The following is a 27,623-nucleotide window of genomic DNA, read 5'->3' as shown; positions in this document are numbered from 1 at the left end:
TTGAAGGTTGCATGTCGGAAACTTCGCAGTCTTCGATATTGACATTTGTTATTAAGCTATCGTTTTGATCTTATCAATGGATAAGATGAGGTATTATCCATCTGAATAAAGTTTCAATCCATCGATCTAGCAGTATTCCGACTCTTTTACCAAACATAATTGCCAATATTTGGAGTCCAAATTAAAATCATGATGGTTGGGATTCATTTATTATAAAGAGTGAACTACATAAATGGTACCTGATCTTTCACTTTCGCACGTAAATAGTACCTGATCTTTATTTTATATCATTTTTGGTACCTATAAATAACATTTTTGATACCTATAAATCACATTTTTGGTACCTGATGCAATTTTCTTCCCAAAATGCCCTTTAAACAAATATATTTTTCCATTTATGTCATAAAGGGTATTTTGGGCATACATAAAATTTGTACCGAAAGTGATATTATAATATCTTCTCTCATTCTCCTAATTCTTTATACTATTATTATTAATTAATATTAATATTATTATTTTGATGTTATAAATTAATAATTATTTTATTTTTAATATAATTCAAATATACTTAAATATAATTATAGTTATAATTATATTTGATTATTATTGTTATAATACTAAAAATTGATAGTAATTAATAAATAATTGTAGTATAATTATATAAATTATGAATCACATAATATTATGTAATAGTTATAATTATTATTTTACATTAAATTAGTAACTAATCAATATAGATTATTATTGTTATTATACTAAAAACTGATAGTAATTAATAAATAATTGTAGTATAATTATATAAATTATGAATCACATAATATTATGTAATAAATATTATTATTTTACATCAAATTAGTAGCTAATCAATATAGCTTTAATAAAAATTTAACATTTTGAATGTATTCATAATGATATAAAAAGTTGAATATTTTTAGTTAGGTCTTTCAACCTTAAAATGAATATAAAATAATTTAATAAAAAATATTCAATTGATTTAATTACTTTAAATAATTAATTTAATTAGATATTTTTATTTTTTATTTATATTATGAATGCAATTAGATGTATGTATATAACACTAAAAAGAAAGAAGAAAAAAGAAGGAATAAGAAACATAAACTAAGGAGAGAAAAAATAGTAAAAGAAAGGAAGATAAAATACTAAAAAGAAAGAAGAAAATGAAGAAAAAAGAAAGAAGAAAAAAAGAGAAATAAGAAAGGAAGAAAAATAATCACATATTTGGTACTATTTAATGGAAATTTCCAAAAATATCCTTCATGAAAAGAAATCACATATTTGGTACCTAGGGTTATTTTTGTCACTGGGTACCAAAAACGATATAAAATAATGATCATGTACCATTTATGTGCGAAAGTAAAAGATCAGGTACTATTTATGTAGTTCACTCTATTATAAAAGGTTGGAAAATGAAGTTAGAGAGTATAACTTGAAATGAAATTAGAATTAGATTGTGTATGTATCCATTTATACATAGTCGTCCTCTATCCCACCACACCCCCCTCAATCGGCCATATTTTATTATTTTAGATTTTTATCTGATATATTTTTATCCATTGAGCGACTGATTTGGGCGACTGATAAGCGCCATTCCACGTCAGACAATTATTTACTTCTTTTGCATATATTATCAATATTAAATTATCTCACCTCTCTGCTTTGTCAACACCGCTCCACTCCTTTTTATTTTTTAATTGTGAAAGAAACTCATCTTCAGAATCTCTCTCCACCATTCTTTTACAAAATTGAACTCTATATGCAATTTTATCCTTCCATTGTTTTGACTGCGTTTTCAATAATTTTTGCATAAAAGTCAAAGATAGGTATCTAAGAAAGCTCACCAATTTTCGAAGTTCAGGCTACAATTTCAATTGAAATTTTATCTCAAAAGGTGAAAAAATGGAAAATAGACAAACTTTCGTTGAATTTAACTTCCCCTAAATGAGCTTCAAAAATCACTCTTCATTCTTGTGGAATTCCAACCTTTCTTATCAATTCTTAAACCACAATTCATCGTTCTTTCTAAAAGGCCACAAATACTTGGAAATTTTCCTTCCTTAATCATCACCAACCTCTACTCTTATTTCTTCACAAGAGTCAACGATGCTTCCACAATTCCAACTCTCCCAAATTTAGAATTCCACCGTCGACCACTAGATTTATCCCCAAATATCAAAATCTTCAAATTTCGAAAACAAAAAAGGGTAAGAATGTGGGGAGATGAAAGAAAAGCTTAAAATTTGCAGAGCATCCAGAACGATGAAGAAAATTAAAACATTTTTAGAGAGTGAAATTAATTGAAATGATTAAAATTTTCAATGAAATTATTAAATTGGGATAGCAAATATCGAGAATCTGGGGAAGGAATACCTACATTATTGAAGGGAAGGAATACGGAATTCATATTTCATAGTGAAAAAAACGAAGTTGCAATTTATATATGTGAAAATGATGTAGAGAAAAAGATGAAAAAAAGAACGAGATATGGAGCTTCATTTTGTAAAAATAAATGAGGGAGAGAGATTATGAGCGGTGTTCACGGAGGGAGAGAGGTTGATGAGAGAGAAATTCATAGATAAAAAAGAAATCTTCAGACGAGGATTGGAAGCGCTCATCCATCGCACAAATTCAATCGCGCAACATATCATTACTCTAGTAGTACTAAATAACACTGCATAAAATATTGCAATAAAAAAAGTTTTAATTAGAATGAAATAGTGGAAGATTTAGGTAGCAGGTAGTACAACACTGTTTTTGTTGGCAAGTTGCTTGTGGATACACTTTTTCTCTAAAACATTTTTCTGATTCCAATTAAGAATTTGTATTTGGATTAGACGCTCTTTGATCTTTTTAACATAACACTCTGCTTATAAATATCCTTATTATTTTTGAAGCCAGTTACTTTTACTTTTAATCCATATTTCCTATACTGAGAAGAGATAGTGTCACGTTATAGTAGTAAAATGGAATAAATTGACATCAAGAAAAAGAAGAGAGAAAAAGATGAGCTGGATAGAGATGGTGTTGAAATAGAGAAGAAACAAGAAATTGACAAGGCATAAGAAAGCAAAAATATATTAATGGTATAAATTTATATGATGAGCTGGTCATTTTCCCATGGACCACTGATTTAATTACCCCCACTTGGCTGATTAATTTTTATTAATTATGGACGCATACCAAATAAGTTATCAGTTGGTACAAATCTTATTACACATTTAACAAGTGGAGCCTCACCCTTGCTTTAAAGATTTGTACATTCCCTTTGACTGTGGTGTTTTTGGCATTACTTTGCCCTCAAATCTAAAAATTCCCTCGTGTTTATTTCTATTTTTATTTTTATTCAGTGGAGTAATAACATTTGACGACACATTGATGATATGTATCATATATTCACCTCATTACTCATTGAAATTATATAGATTTATAATGTTTCAATTTGAAGTAGAATAGCTAGAGTTTAATTAAGAAAACAAGATATTTAATTTAATAAAAACGCAAACCTCTATGTAGTGGTAGTGATAGATTTGACCAAACACGAGCTAATAAATGGTACTACAAGTAATAAAAATAGTAGTACTTCGAAATATTAAAAATGATATAGAGACTATTTTCTCTACTCCTCAAGAACCTAAACTTTACGGAATACTTTATAAATAACATTTTATAATATTTCATTTTTATCTCTATAAAAAAAAATTTAAACAATAAGTCAATACGAAAAATAGGACGAATAGGAGATATCTTTATTGCCACTTTAAACAATGATCATAGAGTATGTTGTCATATAGATGTATACTCTTTTAGTGTAAAATTTTGCTCATAGACAACTTTCTTATAAGTTGGTTGTCGTAGATAAAACGTTATTATATGTACCGAAGTTTGTCCATCTTCCCCTCCTCAAATTCAATCCCTCACCTTAACTCCATCACACTTTGTTCGTCGACACTACCACATCATCCACTGTCACTCGTACTCAACTGCTTTGTAATAACTATAGTTTGTATTAATTGTACCACTGAGATAATATGGTATACAAAATAAAAAAAAATAGTATAAAAATTTCATCTTTACATATAAACAGCAATCTAATTTATACTCACCTTCAACTTTACATATAAACAGCAATCTAATTTATACTCACCAATCAACATACTATAATACTAATACTACTATTATAGATTCAATCCTGTCAAACTTAATTTCCATTCAAAAGGGTCCGTAGTAAAATTTCAGGAATCAGTGATAGAGTCAAAAAGTGATGGAAAGTAACTACATATACAGATTATAATAATATTAAAAAAAAAAGATGTAAATATATTTAAAATATAACTGTAGCATTCATAACTTCTCACGACTATCATTAACCACCCACCCACCTAATCCCCACCCCTGCCCGCTTCACATAAACACAAACAAAAAACAAAGAGAAAGATGTGAGAGAAAGAGAGAGAGAGAGCTCTCTGGTTGGTTGCTGGTAGTGCCCCTGCTACATCTATCCATATTTTCCCCTTTCCAAAAGTTTGAAAAGATAAATTAATAAATAAAGAAAAAGAAATTAAAGGAGTAAAGCTCCGTTCTGGTCGTTCATCACAGATCTTCACCGATTCATTCGATCCGCGGCTGAGTTCCAGCTGAGATGCTAATTCATCTCTGAGAAAGGGCCGGAAAATGTCGGCCACTCTTGCCGCATTTGAGCGCCCTCGTATCGGGAACTCGAATACGGTAACATCTTACCTTCTATTCCTCAATTCAATTGGCATTGTTTTTTGTTTTCCTTCGATTTTTTATTTACGAGGGTTTAAAATGGGGTGATATTTTTGTGGTCAATTGAGTCAAGTAATTGTTGATAAATTTGGACTAGGTTTGGTTGGAGATTGCCGTCACCTAATTTTAGTATGGATTGGGGTTTTTTGTCATTTGCTGTATTTTTTTGCGCATTGTTGGTTATTTCTGTTTCTGATTGGATTTTTTCTGTGATGTGTAGATATTCAAGAGTGGGCATTTGCTTATATCCTCAAAAGGTTAGTTTTTTTTTTTGCTCTTGAGAAGTGTTCGACTTACAAACTTGAATGTGCGGATGGATGTTGAATTACCTTGTGCCAGCATTGCGGAGAATGCCCATGTGTTTGAGTTGCATACTTGCATTATGTTTGATTATTGATTGTTCAGTCGCATGAGACTCCGGATTTGTGTACAATACACATTTGGTTAAAGTGGATCTAATCGTTATTCTTTCAACTATTTGTGTTGTATTTTAATTGGATGTATATGGTATGTACTGCCAAGGTAAAAGTATTTGGCGTGCCGCTCCATTTAGTGAATTCTTTTGGCTACCTACCATCTGTCCTCTTTACTTTCTCAAATGTATAAATGTACCTTTGTTGTTCTTTCTATAGTCGGTGTCATGCATCCCTTAATGCTTAGACTTCTTGCAGGGTTAGGATGGAAATCTTGGAAGAAGCGTTGGTTTATCCTTACTCGCACTTCTTTGGTCTTCTTCAAGAATGACCCAGTTAGTCCCTGTTTCATCTCCATTTCCTCATTCATAATTGATTTATCAAGCTGCATATATTCCATGTTACTGAAAAAGATAGTTTTTGGAGTAGTTTCATGGAACTTTATGTTACTGAAAAGCTTAGACTTCAATTTCATGTTATTATGGCCTTTAATGTACGTAACTCACTTTCTCTAGAGTGCACTTCCGCAGCGTGGTGGTGAAGTAAATTTGACTTTGGGTGGCATTGATTTAAATAATTCAGGAAGGTATAGATAAATGGTCTCTCTTTCCCTTTGTCTACCACTCTACCTCTGTGTGTCTCCCTCAGTTTTTTGATGTCTTCTTGCATGCAGTGTCGTTGTTAGAGAAGACAAGAAGCTGTTAACTGTTCTATTTCCTGATGGGCGTGATGGACGTGCGTTCACACTTAAGGTGCACAAGCGATTAGTCAATCTTCTTCCATCTCTTTGTTGCCATTCATAGAGTGATTCTTAATGATTGTTATCCCATATCTCTCGTGTAACTGAAAGCTGTTTGCTATATTCTATTTTCTTAACTTCAGGCTGAAACATCTGAGGACTTGTATGAGTGGAAGACTGCCCTTGAACATGCTCTTGCACAAGCGCCAAATGCTGCTCTTGTGATGGGACAAAATGGGATCTTCAGAAGTGATACTAATGATACTATTGAGGGTTCTTTCCATCAATGTTTGTACCTATTTATCTTCCTGCTGCTCTTTAGGAACTCATAGTAAATGCTGTGTTGGAGGAATCTTGACGGATTACCTTTTAATATAGGGAGAGACAAACGACCAGTGAAGTCTTTAGTTGTTGGACGGCCAATTTTGCTTGCACTAGAAGATATAGATGGAGGTCCGTCCTTCCTGGAGAAAGCGCTCCGGTTTCTTGAGAAATACGGTATGCTTTTGTTTCGATGTCCTGCAGTGCTCCTCTTTGCAATAGTTTCTCTCAGAACTACGCAGCTGTTTTATTGTCAAAACTGAATTTCATGATGCATTAGCTTCTCAAACACTTGAAGTTTCGTAGTCTTCTGCCTTTAAATGTTTGGCCCTACATGACTAGAGATTTGTGCTATAATTGCTCTGCAGCTTGCGACTGCTTGTCCCTCTATAGCCATTCTTTCTACCATTACAAAAAATTGATATCATTAACATACCTGATCTCATCTCATAAAGAAAATTAGAATTCTACACGAGTCCATGATGTTCATCTTCCCAAATAATGATACAGAAGCTTTTTTGTATGCTGTATCCAGTATATGCTCTGACTGAACAACATTTAACAGGAATTAAAGTAGAAGGAATTCTGCGGCAGTCTGCAGATGTTGAGGAAGTGGACAGAAGAGTGCAAGAATATGAACAAGGTGATTGTTGCGCATTCATTGGAGTGAATGAACCTCACCATGCTATTCTTTATCTGTTACTATGACTATGACTTATATTTTGTCACTGTTGGTCATGACACTAGCATAGGTTAAACAGTTGCAACTATGTTTTCTGTTAAGTTTATATAAAAATTGAACAACATTGTGGATAGACACCATACACACCTTTAGTTTTCATTTGGCTGTGATACTTCACCCAATGATTGATTGTGAAAAATAAGATGATGACCAAGCTGGATGGGGATTCAATACTCTCCAGAGATCTACTTAATAGATTAAGGATATGAGGGACACCATATTCTGATTAAAAGCTTATATGCAATTGTGGCTCCAGAATTCCAGATACATGAGTGTAACCACTGTTTTCTTTACACATCCCTTCACAACTTTTTCCCCTCTCATAACAAATTGTTGTCTCATCTTTAAATGCACTATTCAGCATGACCAATCTGTAAATTATTTGATTATAGGGAAGACTGAATTTGATCCAGAGGAGGATGCTCATGTTATTGGCGATTGTGTTAAGGTTTGACTGCAATCTGAGCGATTGGTTTGTTTGTTCTAGTTTTTTAAGTGATACTTATGTGAGCTACCCCTCTTTCAGCATGTTCTTCGGGAGCTACCTTCATCACCGGTTCCTGCTTCCTGCTGCACTGCATTGTTGGAAGCCTACAGTAATGTTCTGCACTGCACTCTAGATGTTTTTCCCAAGTTTCCAATCTGTTCATTTTCCTATAATTGTTAAGGTTTACTGAAAGTCTACATAATTTGGTTCTTTGTGGCTGTCTTGAGAAGAAATTGACCGGATAGAAACTCGTGTTAATGCAATGCGCTCTGCCATACTGGAAGCATTTCCTGAACCCAACAGACGCCTCTTACAGAGGTATTACCTCCTGTAATTGATGTATCACTCTATGAGTATGTATTGTTGTTTATTTTCCATAGAATTACCTTGATTTTTGTTCATAAGATTCAAAAGTCCAAGAAGTAGTCAGACATGGAGGAGATGTCTTATTTTAAATTCTCGGATATGAACGGATACCATAGTTGATCTCTTTGAGACTTTGAAGTCTTTATGTTATGGTTTGATTTTGAAACTATCTGAATGCCACAATATAAATGTAAATGCTACATTAGAAGTAGGTCAATAAAAATGAGATAATGATGCACATCCAATCGGCATATGCATTGGGTGGTCAAATAAGAAGCTGAGACTGGAGTAAGGTGGTTAATTGTGAAGGAAATGTGTAAACTGTTTAAACGATACTACTTATCCCACTGATAACTCTCGGACTTTCTAGCAAGTTCTGATGTGATAGCAAATTCTCGAAGTCTCCTGTGAGAATTTGGGTAAATGTAATTCCGTGTCGAGGAAAAAGAAACTGGAATCTCAATAAACTCGACTCAGCCGGTATACGTAAGCTGCCGCTAAATTTTTATTGAGGGGATGTTGTTTTGTAATGCCTCAAACAAAATCTGATACTTAGCAAGTAACCCATCTCTTCCCTCCCGGCTTCTACATTGTCCAATTCTTCAACAAATTTTTATTTTGGGGGGACATAATTTATTTTAGTAAAGGTGCAAAGGGAAATGATGTTGAGTGTTTTTAATTATTAGTAGTAAGTACAACAGCTATGCAGTTGTTGATAAATACGTTTCTTGACAAAATCTGTAGTTAAGCACACTGTTAGCATACTATATTAAATTTCTGCATAGAAATGATCTTCATTATGTACTTATTCTTCTTCTCATCTCCATCATAACACTTACCGCTCTTTTTTTCTTCCTCATTTGTCCTCTATTCATTTTTTAGAGTTCTCAAGATGATGCATACAGTTTCTTCTCATGCTTCTGAGAATCGGATGACACCTTCGGCAGTTGCTGCTTGTATGGCTCCACTGCTGTTGCGCCCTCTTTTAGCTGGTGAATGTGAACTAGAGGATGACTACGATACTAATGGAGATAGTTCTGCTCAGCTTCTAGCTGCAGCCAATGCTGCTAATAATGCCCAAGCTATTGTCACAACACTTCTGGAGGAGTATGACAATATTTTCGATGTAAGTCACATTGTTAGCTTAGTTCCTAAAATAGATGATTCGCAATTGTCATCTTCTGTGTTAATTTCTAAATTCCATTCCTATAATTTTATTTTTCCATTAAACCATGAAAGTATTGTAATTACTCTTTGCTAATCACCTGGTTTACAAACAGGATGATAGTCTGCACAGATGCTCGATGTCTGTAGATTCTAAAACCGATAACAGTGGAAGTGAAGATACAAGTGATGATGACAATCCGGATATAAAAGTAAATGGTTATCATGATGCTGAAAATGAAGTTGACCCAGAAACAGATGTTGATTCTGATCGAAGACACAGTGGGAAGTTAAGTGAGAGCAGTGGCTCAGCTGCTAGTGATCTTTATGACTATAAGGTTCAATCTCTCTCCCACTTGTGTGATTGATTATGCATGTGATTTTAATGACTTCAAGTCTGAATTTAAATAGTGAGCATGTGTGACAATAAATGCATGCAAAAGCCTGTCTTTCTAAATTTATTTCCACTAATTTAAAAGTGATAATTCAGTTTTCTAGTGATTTATTTGGAGTAGACCTATCCAATTCCAAGGATTGAGTCAAGTGTGTATTTTAAAACTAAAATGCTTAAAGTGTCTATTTGAGAATTGAAGGTAACTTTAATGCTGTATGCAGACCTTTTCCCTGAAATGTTAGGTTCAATGCAGTATCGCGGACTATGTATTTCCTTGCTCTAAGTGATTGGTTAGTGGAAAGTTTATTGAAGTGTTCTTAATCTTTTTATTAAAGGCCATCAGTCATGTCTAACAAAATTAGACTAGTTGATGTATAGATACTATCTCTTTTCTTGTATCAGAAACACATTTGATATTTTCCCATAACATTTATCAAAGGTCTACTGACTACTTAAAGTTGCTGCTGCTGTTTTTGCCGAAACCAGGCTGTTGCAAATGATGATTCAGATGATGAGATGCCCATACACAATAATATTATGGGATCAAAACTAGATGTGGCTTTGGACACTAGATCCAGTCGAGACTCTAAGACTTCATTAAATGACCAACTAGACCAATTGAAGGTACATGGGAATACGATAGATGTGTCTACTGAAAAACCTGCCAATGAGTCTCAGCGGTCTGTTGGAGAAATTTTGTCATCTATGAATCAAGAACTGCAGCAATCTTTTCCTGGACCTGAACTGTTGGGTGAGAAGGCATTACCCAAAATTACCAATACCAGCACTGGTAGTGCAAAGAAGTCAACATTTTGGGGAAAGAAAAATGTAAGTATTTTATTTTAATTTTTCCCTTCCATTGGTTGCTGAGGGAAACCATGATATGCTTATACGAACTCGGAGAATCAAGCTGAGTGCCTGGGATCTGGAGGTTAAACTTCTTAAAAGTGAATGTGAACACAGTATAAATTTCATAAAACTACTATTCAACAACTGAAAGTGAACAATTAAAATGCTACTAATAGTAATAGCATATGTTGACTTATCAAATTCCCATCTCCGAATTTTGGCCAAATGATGCCAGTCCTATCTGATGTTTGTTAATCATAAGTTATACTATGAAATGTTGGTTGGTTCTTGCTAGTTGCTAGTAAGCCAATATACTTGTTGATGTTAACACACACCTCACACATTACAAGATAGCTTATTACTTTATCTGGCATGTCTCTCACCTCTTTACTGCAATTGAATCAATAAATGAATAATTTAGAATCTTGCAGGGTGCCTCCTGTTCATGAATTAGGATGAGGCTAATTTTAGCTAATAAATGGCAGTACCTTAATTCTCCATTTTCGGAGAATTTGAAGTTTCGGATATGAACTTCAGAATACACTGTGCTGATCTTATTATTGGCACTTAATCCATTATTACTAGAAACTAATTCAAATTGTTTGTTGGTGGTGAACCACCTTCTGGGATTGTTTAACCCACCCCTAGTGGAAGGGGTAGGAATGTTTTGCATGTGATTTTTATTATTGGATAAATTGAACATTACACATTCTATATATCTTGTCTTAACAAATAACAAATTTAATATTTATGTTCTTGCAGGCAAGAAAAACACCTTCATCAGAATCCATAGATTCATCTGGAGAGGAAGAGTACGATCATTTTCAATCACATATAACTCCATTTGTGTAACCTGCAAAAATGAGCCCATACCTATCTAAAATTAATTTGATTATAAAGGGTCACATACAATTAACATGTAGTATATAACCGAGTCTCATTTTCAGAAGTACCGTCTTTTCTTTTTCTTCATTTATCAGTATTAATGTCCCATGCACAGGTAGAACTGTTCTCTGAGCTTGGCTCAACTTGGACCAACTGAATTAGTTTGTTTTCTATGTTTTGACCTAAAATATCGATGACCTAAGTGCCATTCTTAACACTCATTTTCCTAATGAAGCTATTTCTAAGGTCTCCATGTCTTGAGGGTTCCTTTTTCTACTAAATTTGTAGCATTTTCTCATTAATACCTCTTCAGTGCACTTTTCTGCATAATCCCCAAAAGACTTCTCAAATAGTGACTATTCATCAAATGGTTTTCTGTGCACTTTGTTGTCCTTTTTTCCTTTCTGATTGACTGAAGCTCAATGGTGCATTTCCAGGCTTGCCATCCAGAGATTAGAGATCGCAAAGAATGATCTACGCCACAGAATTGCAAAGGAAGTAAGTACAGGGAGTTTTCAAGTGGCTATAGTATGGTGATTGAGTAACTAGATTTGACTTTTTATTATCTATATTAGGCGAGAGGAAATGCAATTTTGCAAGCTAGCTTGGAAAGAAGGAAGCAAGCTTTGCATGAGCGGCGCTTAGCTCTTGAGCAAGATGTGAGGCTTTACTCTTTAATATTACACAAATCATCAACATCTTCATAATCATGTTCATCATCTGCATGTGTGCTTGTGTCTGGAAGTTCAGTTTAGATATTAAGAGCCTAATTTCTTAGCAAATTAAGAATGCTCTCTTGTGCAATTCTTCTGGTCTAGATTGGCATACTGAGTTTGCAGTTTTTTCTTGGCAGGTAGCAAGACTGCAAGAACAGTTGCAAGCTGAGAGAGACTTACGAGCTGCTCTGGAAGTTGGCTTGAGCATGTCTTCTGGGCAATTTGCTGGCTCTCGTGGCATGGATTCTAAGGTTTGCATATTTTCTTTTAATTTTGTATACTAATCAGAAATTACTATTGATGCTGACATGTTACATTTATGCACAGACTAGAGCCGAGCTTGAGGAGATAGCTCTTGCCGAAGCAGATGTAGCCAGATTGAAGCAGAAAGTTGCTGAACTTCACCACCAGTTAAATCAGCAACGTCAGCACCACTATGGATCTATTTCTGATGCATGTGATAGATATCAACACACAGCAAGCCAAACACCTCAGCAGTGAGTCATTTTTTCCATGTCATCCAACCTTTACTTCCTCTCATGCCCGTAGGATCATTCTCTTTGGTCTAGGATTGCATCTTATCATATTAGACCAAATTCTGCTATTACAAAAAACTATTGTTTACTTGAAATTGACCTGAAATCCAAATTGTAAAATGGTTAGACCATTGAGGCGAAAATCAAACCTTTATGTGTGGTTCCAGTGTAAAGTTTCTGAGCTGAATTCCACTTGCAGGAATTTTTTCAAGCAGGATTTTGATACTACACTTGCTGTTTGTAACCATGAAAGAAGACAAAGGACAGAGGTGGTTGCCTTTCTTTTGTTTATTTTATTATTTTGTCGCTTAGTATTTGGTAAATGATTTCATTTCATTTTCAAGTCTCTTTTATCTGAAAGTTTTGTTTATTGCCTTCAATTTCTGTGTTTTTCATGCGCATCTCAATTTTAGATTATTTGGCTGAATTTTTTCCTATTTAAGGTCTACATTTAGGTTCTGCTATTTTCGGGCTTGTTTAAACCTTTTCATGACTTGTATGTAGGTCTCAGGCTCTTTAATGAGATGGAATTTGACGGCGAAAAATAAAAAGAAACACATTTGAAACAGTTGATGCTTTTGATTTAATCAATTGAATTGTTCATCTTTTGTTGCTTGCTCTAACCTGTAAATGTTTCAGGAGTCGATGGGCGCGGATGGAAGAAATATTAAAGGACAACTGTTGGCACATGGAAGCAACGGCAGGTTGCCTTCTCGGAAACAGTTTATTGAACCATCAAGCTTGAGTGATTCTAAAAGTACAGAGGCCTCCACAAGTCTATCCGTGGATGATTTTCCTGCTGTGGATTCGGGGGCTGTACCTTCTACTTCTCGGGTGGCTGAGGTTAGGCTCAATACACATTTATGCATACACAGATGCAAATGGTTGGAAAGAGATCTCAAACAATTTGCTTATTCGTATGACGTTACTGTATGATTGCATGAACCCTTGATCTCATGTGAGCTGAACTTATGATGCCGTCCTTATACATACATCACTCCTTTAGTTGGCTATAAAGGGCCGTCTGTTTTGATATTATCTGCTGCACAAATCTATAAAGGGCCGTCTGTTTTGATATTTTACACCCTAATCACACGTGCAAACGAGTCTTATGCATCCTTGATACTAAAAATGCTTTATTTGGCTATAGGTGATGGATTATCATCGACAACCACTAGCAGCATCGTCAGCTTTGGTAGAGCTGACAACCCGTCTCGACTTCTTCAAGGAAAGGAGGTCTCAGTTGATGGAGCAACTCCACAACCTTGATCTGAACTATGGTTCCACACCTCAAGATTTTGCATACAAACCTTCGTCTCCTCCGTGGCACTAGCGACGGGAGCTTCTGTTGTGTTTGAAAGGAGAAACCATGATTCCCTGTTGTATATTCTCTGTTGATTAGTATATAGATGTGTTTCATATTGCCATTCTCTTGGAACAACGATGATGCTCTTGTATTTTTCTTTCAATTTTTTTTTCTCTTTTTTGACATAAATATTTTAAACATATGTAATTAGTGGAGATATTAGCGCAGGATGCCCTACTCGGATGCTCATAAGCTGCTTGAGAATTTCAAAACCACGTTTGATTTATTATGACTTGTAGAATTTGCTGAGAGTTGCTACTAAAGTAAGTAATCGACTCTTATTAGCACTATTCATTTGATAGCTTACTATTTCATCAATTCTCTTATGCGCAACTCCTATTTTATATCTTGGTGAATGAACAAATAATTTTAAAGATCATGTGACTGTAAACTTGAACATGTCACACTCGTACATGAGACCTATGACTTTGGACATTAATAACACCAACTCTCCTGTTCACATTGAAAATGCATGAGGAAATGCAGTCGTTTAGCTGAATAGATTGACATGGTGTCGGATGTAGTTTGAATCTGATCACATTCACTGAAGTCCCACAATTTGATTTAGTTTGAATTTTCATGTTCTTATAAAACAACATACTAACACTAGATAGTTTTAGCAAATGAAACAAATAAATACTCGCTCCTTGTTAATTAAGTCATTTTTTCTATTTTGAAAAGTTTGAAGATAATTGAGTAATTTCTAATTTTAGCAAAAAGTAATACTCCCTCCGTCCTATGGTAGTTGAGTTGTATTTGTCTCGAGGTGGTTGAGTCATTTACTTTTTTTTCTCTGTATATCTTTCATAGTACTAGTACTTTTTTTCACACACTCATACTTTATTCTCTTAACTCTAACTTTTAATACATCAAATTCTTAAATCTCTAAAAAAAAAATGATTAACCAAACAATACACTACAGAATATGTTTGGAAAGTAGCCAATTCAACAGTATACATAAGCTTCAAATTTTCAAAAAAGTTTGACTCCTGAGAGATTCATTTAAGGAGGGTGTTAGAAAAAGTAAAACAAACAAGTAAAACAAAGGCGACGTTACAAAATCCAGAAAGGGCCCCTTGAGGCCCCCCCTTTGGAGCTAGTTTCCTCTTCCGTTGGTGCAATGTGAGTATATATGATGATGATGATGATGGTGGTGGTGGAGGATTGAGTATTGAGGTTGTTGATTTCACAGATGTGTGAGGCCCCCCAATGGAGTTTCGTATATTTATACCAAGCGCCCTAGCTCGTCGTTTGCTGTTGACTGCACTCTTCGGGGCCCTTTTCTTCTCTGCCCGGCGACATGGGGGCCACCACACCACTACCAAACTCGCCGTGTTACCACCCTTTACCCGACTCACTGCAATCCAAGCCTGCAATTCATAGTTTATGCATTTCACCAGGGTAACTGAGGGCTACATAATTTACCCAAAAATATCTCACTCCCATAATCCATTTACTTAATCTTCATTAATCACATTCATAACGTATCATTACCGGGATAAAATGTCTCTCAATTTTTTTCACCAACTTCTTCCAATCTTTTTTATACTGCTTTACTTGATTTTATCCTATATATGGACATTTATCCGATTTTGTTCTATATAATTTAAACATACATCAACAGTGGCAACGGGCAAAGACCATCAAAGTCATTGACAATCTCTATTGGTAGCATTCATTAGCACTGTGTAATTAAGTTTTCTTGTTTTGATGTTTTTCATAAAATTGAACTATATATTTGCAAGAACATAGCAAATATGGTTTTAGTTCTTGAGACTCAAGTTATTGGTGTTTTGACACTTTAAACTAGTGTTTTGAAATGTTTAACGATAAGGTACAAAATGTAACATTATCAACCAAACAAATACAGTATTACACAATAAGGTACAAAATTTAACATATGCTTCAACGAATCATATACTTGGACGTACATACACTCACAAAACACATTTGAGACAAAGTTTAATTAGATGTTTTAAAAATCGAAGAAGTTGCAACTCTTGAAATGTTAGAATGTTACAATTTACCCTTTAAAAAATAGTACTCCTACTATATAATACGGAGTACTACTAGTATAATTAATAGAGTGAAAATAATTCAGAATTTAAAGTGCTAAACTAAACTAATTATATTTTAATTTAAATAGAGTAATAGGTATATATATATATATATTAACAAATTTTTCTTATAATTTTTTTTACATAAAATAAATGTATTTTGGGAAAAAAAGGAAGCCAGCTGAGAGAAATGCATTTTGGGGAAAAATGAAGATGAGAGAGAGAGAGAGAGAGGGGTAGGCAATAGCATGTCAGCATGTGAAACTAGGTCTTCAAGAACCTATACACCTACAAAACTAAAAAGTCATCATCTCTCTCTAAACACACACACACACACACACTCACTTTTCCCTTCTTTAGTGCACCCTCTCTCCAATAATCACCACCCAAAATCCACCCCAGCCAGAGCTCCAGCTGATTCAATTCTTCATTTTGTAGATAAGAGATTGGGTATGGAATCCAATAGTTACAGATCAACCATACTCACTCTAAGTCTAGAATTGAGGGTTTCTCTGTAGCTAGGTTGGAAGCACTGGGTCTGGCATGGGAAGAAGCAGCGAAAAGTTTTCAACTACAAAAGCCAAACTAAGCGACAGCTTCAGCAGTAAGTCTCAGTAATATCATGCTGTAGAAGCTGCGCCACAAACACCTTAAACAACCACCTCCTCTCCTCTCCTTACTCTTCTCTCTCTATCTTTACTTCTCCCTGTCTTAAAAATCTTCTCTTTCTTTCTGCTCTAAAGAATTTCAGTGACCCCACTCTTTCTAAATCACATCTCTCTCTCTCTCTCTCAGTTCTTTTTCAACATTTACATACCCCAAAAACCCCAATTTTGTACTAACAAAACGTGGCTACGGCTCGGCGGCTGCAGTCGGATTCCGGCGCCTTCGCCGATTGGGTGGCGTCCTCCTCCGCCTCCGCCGGAGACCTCTCCCTAGGTTTCAATGCGGAGCCCGCCGCCCCTGCCGCCGCCGCCGGAATGTGGCCCTCCGCCGCCACGCGCCTTCCCCCGGAGTTCTTCTTCGTCGCACCCGCTTCTTCCTTCCACCACCACCACAACACCGACGCCGCCGCCGCCGCGATCAATTTCGACCCCCATTCTCTCAACCCCTCCAATGCCATCGGCGTCGGCGTGATCCCCCTCCTCACCGCCGTCGGCGGCGGCGCAGCGGATGAGGATTTGTTCAGCCGCAGCCGTGGAGGCGGCGGCGGCGGCGGTATGCAATTGTGGCAGCATCATCATCAGCAGGGACAGAATTCCTCAGCTTATTTGATCAAACCCATGGCTCTCGAGCACCCAAATCTCCTCCCAAGCAGCGGCGGCGGTGCTTCTTCCTCCTCCTCCGCCTGCCAAGACTGCGGCAACCAAGCCAAGAAAGACTGCCAACATAGAAGGTGCCGAACCTGCTGCAAAAGTAGAGGCTACGACTGCACCACCCACTTCAAAAGCACCTGGGTCCCCGCCGCCCGCCGCCGCGAGCGCCAACTCCTCGCCACCGCCGGCTCCTCCCAGTCCACCTCCGGCACCAAGAAGCCCCGCCTCGGCGCCGCCTCCCAGACCACCACCGCCTCCCACACCTCCACCTCCAACACCAATCAGGCCCGGAGCTTCGACACCAGCTCCAGCCATCAAGGTAATTAAGGACACAAACATTGAGACGCCTTATCTCTTACTTTGTTTTCAAGGACACACTTTCATTTGCAATCGCATAATTTAGAAAATTATTGTGCAGATGCGGGGTTGAAGGAGTCGCTGCCGGGGCAGGTGCGGGCGCAGGCGGTGTTCAAGTGCGTGAGAGTGACGGCGGTGGACGACGGCGAGGATGAATACGCTTATCAAGCAGTGGTGAAGATAGGCGGCCATGTTTTCAAAGGGTTTCTATATGATCAAGGAGTGGAAGGGAGAGAGGGCCTCCCAAATCTATCTGAATTGCATTTGGGAGGCGGCGGCAATGGGGCTTCATCATCGCCGCCGGTCAATCTCGATCATGCTTCTAATATATACGGCGGCGCATCCTTTCTAGGTGGATCCAATTATGGTAACCCCATCAACTGATTTTCCTATGTTGGTAACTCAATAAAATGTAGGCTTATTATTAACTTATTAGTGTTTCAATACACAAATTTTAGGTGATTTTGCATTATGAACTTTGAGTGAAAGCTGTGAATAAGCAGAATATTGTTCTAATTTTTCTTTTATTTCAATACTCATATCTGTTGAAAATGAATCTGCATACAAATGCTTGCGATATGTGATGGGGAGATTCAACTTAGACATGTACTTGGAAAATTTACAAGAATAGTACGTACTCAGTATTTATTTTTAGTTTATTTAATATTTAATCACAATTTATAAGTAAAAATTGCTCTAGGTGTGAGGAACCCTAATACCTACAAGTTATAGATATTATTCTTCCAAACATTTCACTTTCTCTAGCTGTTATTTACCTCTACAGCCAGCCTAAATATGTTGGATCATTCTTGGCAGAGTATCACCAATTTCTAAAATAAAAGAAGATTCATTACTTTTCTTAGTAACCTGTTTGTGTATTTTCAAAGCACAATTCCAAGTCCTTTTGTTTTTTGTGTTTTTAGAAAAGTCAAGTCAATATGTAAGAAATGTGTTATGTGTGCATTGTGATACATATATTGTGTTTTGATTTACATATGCTGGGAACACTGTGACTCAAGTATTAGTATTTCCTTATTCCATTATCCAGTTTAATCAGTTTTGCAAATTGCAATTGATGTCTGCTTTCAAATGATCATCTTCGCCGAATGTCCCCGTACGTTTGGATATTAATGATACCCATAATAATTAATTATCAATGTGTTAATATAATCCATTAGTTAGGTGGTGGTGCATTAATGGATTTGGGCATGGAGCAATTATTGTTTTTACCAGTTTAAGGCTTCAATTTTTTACTATTACATTGCATCACTTTCGGCTCTCTTTTTGGCGCTTCATGATTGCATTCAAGTGACATACTATTAAATTATGCATTGCATTGGACATATTATAAGTTAATAGTATTAAGGTGTAGTAGTAATAGTAGTATTATAGTGTTTTCACAATGTCGGTATATAATTAATTACACACGGTGAGAATGTTTGCACATGCACACACCTATAAATTATTGCACTCTATCTCAGATTCAAATTGGTGAAGGGCAAGTGACTTATGTATGAATAAGTAATTAGTAGGACGGAGTAGTAGTAATTTATTGACTTGTGCTTGTAAACTTAATTGTTTTAATGGGTCTATATATGTCTGAAAAATATCTATATAGTAAAAGTAGTGCAGGTCTTCTGTGGGTATATAGTGTAGCTACTATATACTGTAGTGGTTTGGAAGCATTTAAAGTTGCATATGTATGTAGCATGCATATAATATAAGTAGTGAAAAGATGGGGGAATTAATTAGATATGTTAATGCAGTATATTAATTAACTTTCCGCCGTCTCTTGTCATGTGCCGTCTGCTTAATTAATATAGATTTGATAAAATAATGTGGTCTAGGATTCGTAGGTAGTCATTTATGTCGTTTGATTTGGAAACACTTGCTGGATCTCACTCACTTCTTATCTAGTAGTACTTCTCTTATCTCCATACTTCTTATCTTTCTCCATAAAATATCAACTATATATCCCCTCTTTATACACACACATTTATGTATACCTCATATAACTACGATATACTTTATGTTGAAGTGTTAGGATTAGGGTTTGATTGCAATTGTAATAAAATTACTAGTTGTTTTTCCTTGATCCATCCTTTGACAATATTCATATAGTGAAAATATGCGGCTTAACATCACCCTAGATGTAGAGGCAAATTAAACAAGCCTCGTGTTCTTTATTGCCTTTTGTAATTGTGTTATTTCCGAACACAATATCTGTTAAAAATTTCTAATTATGGTGAGAATCGAGTAACCGATACGTTCAACACATTAAATTTGGACGTGTTGTGCAAAATTATTAACTAAGTATACATTTTATATTGCAAATTCACAGTTTTTGCCGAGTGCACGAAGTTAATATTGCACTAGACACTGGCGACACACCTTATATGTGGTCAAGTGACATAAGTCTCCGCCACTTAATTTTTTTCTGTTATAAAGTGTTTAAATGTATCCAAATGTTATGCAAATTATTAAACAAAAAACGTTGTAAAGTATGAATCACATGTAAAATATATTTTTGAATAAAATTTTGAAGCGTAGCACCTACCAATCTTTTTTTTTGTGCTCACCCCTGCAGAGTCATACTAGATCATATAAGTAGATGTTGTTCTTACAACAATGTACATATAAAGTTTATAAACATAGGTGCACATAAATTTTTTATTTAATAATGCTTATTTTGTGGTTACTCTCGTTTTGTATATATAAAAAGTAGTACTTGTTCTAATTATAACAATTGTGAATCATATCAAAATTAATTGTGATCAAATTAATTATAATGAAGGTCACATGTCCAAGTTTGAAATTCATAGGTATGCATGTGACTTGTAGGACTGCTTATTAGACTTTTCACCCTTGAGCACATGTAAAGATGAATCTAAATGTCTGTTACACATTACAGCCTTAATTTGCAGGTAATGAAAAAGGTTGTGTGTGCAAAACCGACATTTAATTCTATGTTTGTATATATATGATCTTATATTCAAGAAAGTGAAGGGTCTCGAAAATTGGTAATTATTCACTCAGGTAAAATGTCGTTTCTCATTGACTTCCTTAGTCTGGTCAATTTTATAGTACTATTTTTTCTATTGTTTATCATTTTTATTCAAAAAGAAAATATGAAAAAGTGATAAATCGTGTACTTGCTTTGTTCTTTTATTACATTCTTAATTAGCCATTAATTAATTATAACCAGTTTGCAGTTTTTTAAGTAATTTCTTGATTAGGGTTGTTAGGGTTTGTAATCATACCATATAAAGAAATCCACACTTTCACGTGAGTGTGTATTGAGCAATCTATGACTCATAACACACTAGACTAGTTTGGAATTAACATGTGTTTTTATTGTATACTACTACTATACATACATGCGACATTAATTATTCTGTGAATTAAAGTAAGTTTAAGTATAATTGTAATTTTATAGTAGAAAAAAAAAGATATGGGTTTTCACTTTTATAATACGGTGAGGTGAAAAAGGGTGGGAGTTTGAATGTTGTCTGCCATGATCGATGTTTGCCTACGCAACTTCAACTCCATTAAAAGCTAATTCCATCCTTGCGTTTTTCCGTAAACTTTGCAATCTTGTTTTCACTTTTCGTGAAGCATCTTAAATGAACCAACTTATTAACATCACTTTTTTCTTTATTCGTTTCGCTATTTTCTAGTTTTGTGTCTAGTTTTTAATCACCTATGTACTTATATCATATATCTATATATTCTCCTTTGTATAAAATTTTTTCGATTGGACAGTGCGGCGAGTAATTATATAACATAGGAGTACTTGCTTTGCCATCGAATGGTTGCCAGTAGGCAGCGCTATAACGACTTTCTTTTTCTTATTGTCATTCTTTTCATCTCTCTCACTCTACGCCCGATCCCTCTCGCCTCTCTCCTTTTTTGTTGTGCCAATATTAATAAATGTTTAAATTGAAATCAAGAATGTAAAATTTAATACTCCATATAATAAATACTAAATAATTAATAATTTTATAATACTACTCGTATAAAAATAGATGCATGGTTGTACCTCTTATTCTAGTGTGGATACACTAATAAAGTGTATACACAAGATAATTCTAAAAAGGAAAAAAAGAAGGCATTAGCTCTAAGAATAGTAGTGTAAGTATATTTTTTAATTGCGATCAGTTTTTGCACTGAATTTATAAAGTAATTACATTGAACCAATTCTGCCAAAATGTTCCTATGTAGTTTAATGTGCATAATGTTATTAACTTTATTGATATAGTAATAAACAATTTGTTTAATAGGATGGATTTTTTTCAAAACATGTCTCTATCACACAATAGCTGCTTACCCCCACCACCCATATTGCTCTGCAAAGAGTTGACTATAAATATTGGCACAGAAAAATGGATTATGTTACAGCCTTATTCTTTATTTTCTTATTTTATTTATCATATATTGCAAATATAGAATGTTTTGGATACGAGTTAGAGAGTGATGATCAAATGTTCCCAAGTTTAAGGTTTGGACTGATCTGAGGTTTTATCTCAATAACTGACATAATCTACATTTGAGCTGCTGTTGCCTAGCTAGACCCCTCTCCCATGTATAGAGCCAAATAGTATAAATTTTTAGTGACTAATTAATAAATGAAAGTCATGTACTAGTAAAATCGAAAAAGTAGGATTTATACGTATGAATAGGTCAATGGTGAACTCAATTGGGATTGAGAGATCACGATTCATCTGGGTCCATATATGCTAGAAAATTATGAGTACTTTTAATTTGTTCTTCGACCTCCATCCATTTTTAGCAATGACCATCAAATGGAATTGACTCTGCCTTCAATAAGTTCCATCTACTAAGGTGATGTTCGGTTTTCTAGATAAAATAATATCAAGATATAATTTAAGATTGAGTTGTGGAATTATTTTAGTCATAGGAGATTAGCTACGACTACTTATCTCATGATTATCCATCTAGTATTGAGTTGTGAGATTGAATCTCATGAATCAAACAATCTGCATATTTAATCTCGGATTCAATCTTGCAAACCGAACACCCCTAGATATATTATTAAATCTTAGTATATCTGATAACTATTTATGTAATGCCAACAATTTTATGAGAAGAGAGGGAAAGAAAGCTAGGCGTGATCCAAGCCAACATGATGAATGAAAACAAGGAGTTAAATCATGGAGTAGTGAAATTTAAAAGTATATCCAAACAGAACAAGTTGCGAGGAAGATTATTATCAAATTTGTAATAATTGATTATGATAAAAAAATGTGAAAAATTATTTTAGAAAAGAAAGGTACGTGGGCAAGTGTCTCTTCCCCATATACCTCACTTTTCCGGCCCCTCCCTAATTCAACAGTTCTCTTTTATTCCTCTGCAAAAAGCATGAAATTATTGGAGATTGAACGTGTTGTATATATAAATAAAAAATAGCTCAAAGTTTATTTTATTCTGACAACGGAAATCATTTTCAGTTTTTTCATTCACAATAGACTATGATAACTTAGTAACGAAATCATTTTAATTTTTTCATTCACAAAAGACTACGATAACTTAGTAATATTGCTAGATGGATGTATTATTTGAGATCAAGTTCGATGAGGGACGGACATTCCATTTTGTAGTGCAATTAATTTTATGTCCAATGCATTTATTTCGTTCTTTTCGAAGAAGATCAATAATAATCTCATTTGCTCATGACCAAGACTTAACTGAAGATATTGGATGAAAAAAAATGTGTTATCAACTAAGTTCCGCTTTATCGTCTGATGCATTAGTTTGGTTAAGTGCACTGTGATCACTAGAAAATATTCTTATGTGTATGCTAGTACCCCCTCCGTCCCAAGGTAGATGTAACACTTTTCTTTTTAGTTTATCCCACAAAAGATGTCACATGTCTTCTTTTAGAAAAAATTTCCTCTCACATCAATTCTAAAATTATATTTTCTCTTACCACTTAGCACATAAAATAACTTCTTTTAAAATCCCGTGTCATCTCTTAAGTGTGACATCTATCTTGGGATGGAGGGATATACCATGCAAATCCATTGAACCTCACAAATTCGTGATATTTAGTGAGCCCATCCACAAGCCCAAAGGCCCAAGTGGTTGGACTGAAAAGCCCGGGAATATTAATGGGCCAAATAAAGTTGGCCCAAATCAAAAGCCATCTTTTTTGTCTAACGGCTAATTGAAATCATGACGCGGCATCTATTGGAAGAAGGCTACGTGGCTCGCGAAGTATTTCTATCGCAGAAAAGAGTGGGAAAACTGTTACTGTGTGTGCGTGAATTTTACACGCACTGAAGGTGTCCCGATCTAAGCGTTTTGTAGCTAATCTCTGTTTGCAAATTGCAGGTGTGTGCTCCAATTCTGTACTGACTTTGATTTCTAATTATGTAACCTGTATGTATACATGTGTGTATTTGTTCATCCGCATTGATCTGCTTTCCCCTTGCATTTCCGGAGCATAATTTGATTTGTGATTTAAATATTTGGCGTTTGCGAATTCTGAATTCGTTATACAGCTCAGTTATTCAATAATTCAATATAATGTTGAAATTTATGAACTGATTGATCGGTAAAGCTTGTGATTTGACGCAGGATAAAGGTTAGCAAACCAAAAATTGCATGGTTTTGAGGTTGATTGTTTTTCCTGATGTAAATGCGTCTCGTTTCTTGTTGTTCAGATCATACTTTTCTCCCTTTAGTGAATAATGTGTTAGCATTTCATAAATGATCTTGGATACTTTGTTGATTTTTGTCTTATATGGCAAATCTAATGCGTTTGATGTGGTGTGGTCTTTCTAGTAAATGGAGGGAAAGTTCAAGAGCTCTGAAGATTCAGAATGAAGAAGAACCATGAGCGAGTTACTAATTTGACCCTGGCAGGTATATAATTTTCAGTCTCATTGAGTTTATGTGGTCTCAGGAAAGTGAAACTTGCTTTTTTTTTCTTTGGTTTATCTACTACTCAATCGAAGTTGTGAACTTATTTTGAGGTGAAGGGAATGAGATGATGAACAGCTTGCCTTAACCTCATTGTTATTTGTTATATGGGTATTTTGTGGAAAGTTGGTTGACAGTTAACACATGTTGCATGGTCACTGTATTGGGCTGATGTTCCTGGATTTTTATACTCAGATCTGTGCATATCAGTGCTCATTATTTGTTTCACTTCATTCGTTCATTAGCCACGTCATGTTTTGTACTCTGACTTGATGCAGTGGCTAGTCCTAAAATCATCACGGCCATTTTGTAATGTATTCCTTCGTCTTGATTTCGGCAACAACTTGGTCTCTTCTTTTGGCACATTCTTACCCCCTTGCCCCACTTGTGGTGAAGAGACTCTCTGTCTAGGTGGGATGTTATAGCTCTGTCAAGCCTACTCCACCAACAGTAAGTTGGATTCTATTACACTTCCAGAGTAAGTTGGAATCTATTACACTTCCAGAGTAAGTTGGATTCTATTTCCAGCTGATAAAACCTGTGCCTTGAGGAATTTGTTACCAACTTTCCTTGGTTATGCAATTAAATATTTCAGGAAACGATTTCCAGAGAACATGCCATGGCCCATGTGGTTTCCATTGGTTGGGAGTGCAATGTTGCTGTCACTGTTTTACTTTTAAAAAGACTTGGTTAATGCTGTTGTGACGTGCTATTTTTTTGTACTTGTGATTGCTGCACTAGTGTAAGTTATTCACATGCTACATTGTATTTAGCTTAGTTATCTGTTATGGGTTTATCTTGGCTTTATTTCTATTGATCTTCATTTGTCTCAACTTTGTAGGGCAACAATGCTACCTGAAATTAAAGGATTCCTGCCCGAACCATGGAATATAATGTTATTACATTGCGTTTGCCATATTTTCGGTGTATGAACTCGCCAAGCCCTCTGTGTATCTAATTATTTTTTCTATCATCTATAGCAAATTTATATTTGCTTCTTGTCACAATTTTCTTTTGGGAATCGCCAGTTTTGATGCTCATTTATTTAATAATTGCGGATTTCCAAGGGTTGTCAATTTACTAATTTAGTTCTGAGTAGTAGTATTACAAAGAAAAAATATTCATCTGAGGACTGAGGTTGTGAATGTTATTTAGTTATGCCAAGGTATGCCAGCAAAAAATTGTAAACATTGGAATGCTATTATTCCAAAGTTTATAAGTTAGCATACTAACTATCGAACATAATAGGATCCTTAGCAGGCAAATAGAAAAATAAAATTGTTTAGAAAGTTTGATTCTGTCATTCTTGCATTATGGCTGTGGAGAACCTGTAATCTTAGAAATTGATAGTGGAATGGTTTTCAGATGTTTTTATTTTGTATATGAATACTTTTTGGGTAAGTCTGTGATGGATAAATGAAATTTTTGATTAAGAGATGAAAGCTATATTCTTCACTGGAAGGGCACATGCTGCCCTGGTATTATATTTATAGCTAAATGTTTTCTGTTATTCAAAACCTTTGAGATAATTTTAGAAAGTTTGGCCTTCATGCTTCTTACATAAATTAAGTTCTCTATCTCATACACCTTTTTTCGAAACATTTTGTTGAATGTGCTTGAACATTTTGTTGCACACATTCTTATTTATATATTTCTTCGCAGCTTTGGAGGTTGAGTTTATGTAATCACAGGTCACTGCAGCAATTTCTTGAACCTTCTTTTGAGCGTGGTATGCTAAACATAAGCATTGGCTGGCTAACAATATCTTGGGCTTGCCTTCTCCATTCAGGTTATACGTTATAATTATTTAATCTACGGAATTGAGCTGGTGCACGTTGAAACTTAGAGCTCTTGAATCATTATATTTTTTTTATCTATAGGAGAAGCTTTTTTTTGACCTTATTCATACATATTTTATTCAACATAACAATTTCAGGGAATTGGAATGCTTTCACTTGGCTCATTCAATACTGGTGCCACTCTATTGGTAAGAATGACTTTTTTATAATATGCCCCTCACTTAACCTACCTAGTTTCTTAATTCCATTGCTTTATGAGCTGAGAGTGAGTTTTTGGAATTTCTTTTTCTGATAACTATTTTTCTCCGTTTTCTTCTTGACTTTAAGCATATATTTTGCCAATAACAAGCTGGGATTTTTTGTGTATGACATATTCTGGGTCTTTTGCACCCCAGTTATGGTTAGCGTCACTAAATCTTTTGATGCCCCAATATAGGTGTATACTTAAACTCTATAACCTTTCCTACCCTGGTTTGGTCTTGATGAGTTTACCTTGTTCCTTGTTAAAATTCAGAATTTTCTATATGATCATGCTTTGCTTATTGCAGCTTTAGTTCCCTACATCAGATTCTGCTCGTCCGTATTCAATGTTAGGACTTGGTGATATAGTGATTCCTAGTTTTCTTAAAACCTTTCAAGTTATATCAATCTTATTCTCATAATCTAACTGATTTGTGCAGTTGTTGGCATTCGATGAATCAAATTCAAAGTCTGAAGAGACCGATGAAAACTCTAACAAGAAAGCGAACTGAGACTCGGTTGGTAGACCGTAGACGACGTGCAAACTTACAGAAAACGTCGAAGACATGTATGAAGCCTTTTTGTAGTCGAATAACTTGAAAACCGATATTAGATTTTCAGTCTGAGAAACAGATTCTGATGAATCCTTTTAGAAATGATCTATATTTGGTTTGGGAACACAAGAAGTTGGGCACCAAAAAAACGAGAGGTTTGATTTACTTTCTGTCAATTTATTGAAAGATGGTAGATTTGGTTGTTGCATATGGGAAGGGGAAAATGTTGATTTAAGTATCACAGACCTCTTGGACAATATCTATCTGTATAAGTTGGGACAACAAGTGCCAATTTCATTATAAAATAATTCTATCTATATGTAAAATGAATATTCTGTCATAATTTTAAATGTAGCAACTAGCAAATTTAGTTACATTTACACCAATAGAGTCGCAAAATTCAAAACAATGTTAAATGTCACAACATAAATATTCTTTGAATATCTTAGATCTATCAAATTTAGTTCCAACTGATTAAATATGATGTGACAAATAGAGATATTAACATGGATAGTCGAGTATGGAGCAAATGGAGCATTTATGGGTGGGCAGACGAAAATAATAAAATTGGACGATTATTGATGGACGAATGAAG

At 35.0% G+C, this 27,623-nt stretch overlaps 3 protein-coding genes across 8 annotated transcripts; all 3 read left to right on the top strand.

The window, feature by feature from the left end:
- The first annotated feature begins 4,414 nt into the window (after positions 1-4,414).
- LOC125213827 (rho GTPase-activating protein 7-like) lies at positions 4,415-14,053 on the top strand. 3 transcript variants are annotated; one of them, XM_048114575.1, is made up of 22 exons: positions 4,415-4,743; positions 5,006-5,042; positions 5,457-5,533; positions 5,729-5,784; positions 5,872-5,950; positions 6,081-6,225; positions 6,316-6,435; positions 6,824-6,901; positions 7,393-7,448; positions 7,527-7,596; positions 7,715-7,805; positions 8,736-8,979; positions 9,134-9,355; positions 9,898-10,239; positions 11,023-11,072; positions 11,583-11,643; positions 11,721-11,804; positions 11,999-12,112; positions 12,189-12,358; positions 12,597-12,666; positions 13,037-13,240; positions 13,548-14,053. In XM_048114575.1, exons 1-22 carry the CDS (start codon positions 4,690-4,692, stop codon positions 13,728-13,730), a joined length of 2,607 nt encoding a protein of 868 aa, XP_047970532.1. In that variant the 5' UTR covers positions 4,415-4,689; the 3' UTR covers positions 13,731-14,053. The 3 variants fall into 3 exon arrangements, with proteins under 3 accessions (XP_047970532.1, XP_047970531.1, XP_047970530.1); XM_048114574.1 differs by having other exon boundaries at positions 4,416-4,743; positions 5,714-5,784; positions 7,718-7,805; XM_048114573.1 differs by having other exon boundaries at positions 4,416-4,743; positions 5,714-5,784.
- Positions 14,054-16,111: 2,058 nt separating this feature from the next.
- On the top strand, positions 16,112-18,028 carry LOC125212168 (protein LATERAL ROOT PRIMORDIUM 1-like). The gene is made up of 2 exons (XM_048112255.1): positions 16,112-17,455; positions 17,555-18,028. The coding sequence occupies exons 1-2, from the start codon at positions 16,801-16,803 to the stop codon at positions 17,875-17,877; spliced, it is 978 nt and encodes a 325-aa protein (XP_047968212.1). The 5' UTR covers positions 16,112-16,800; the 3' UTR covers positions 17,878-18,028.
- Positions 18,029-23,751: 5,723 nt separating this feature from the next.
- On the top strand, positions 23,752-27,358 carry LOC125217011. Of its 4 annotated transcripts, none has more exons than XR_007175546.1 (8): positions 23,752-23,844; positions 24,298-24,378; positions 24,714-24,885; positions 25,031-25,177; positions 25,277-25,361; positions 26,098-26,224; positions 26,372-26,422; positions 26,915-27,358. XR_007175546.1 is itself a non-coding variant. In XM_048118829.1 (8 exons), exons 4-8 carry the CDS (start codon positions 25,284-25,286, stop codon positions 26,984-26,986), a joined length of 369 nt encoding a protein of 122 aa, XP_047974786.1. In that variant the 5' UTR covers positions 23,752-23,844; positions 24,298-24,378; positions 24,714-25,177; positions 25,277-25,283; the 3' UTR covers positions 26,987-27,358. The 4 variants fall into 4 exon arrangements, 1 of the variants encoding a protein (XP_047974786.1); XR_007175545.1 differs by having other exon boundaries at positions 24,714-24,913; XM_048118829.1 differs by adding an exon at positions 26,783-26,823 and having other exon boundaries at positions 24,714-25,177.
- The last annotated feature ends 265 nt before the right edge of the window (positions 27,359-27,623 follow it).

The sequence above is a fragment of the Salvia hispanica genome, chromosome 3 (assembly GCF_023119035.1).
Source record: "Salvia hispanica cultivar TCC Black 2014 chromosome 3, UniMelb_Shisp_WGS_1.0, whole genome shotgun sequence".
Lineage (NCBI taxonomy): Eukaryota > Viridiplantae > Streptophyta > Magnoliopsida > Lamiales > Lamiaceae > Salvia > Salvia hispanica.
This window is presented reverse-complemented; position numbering and strand designations above follow the sequence as displayed.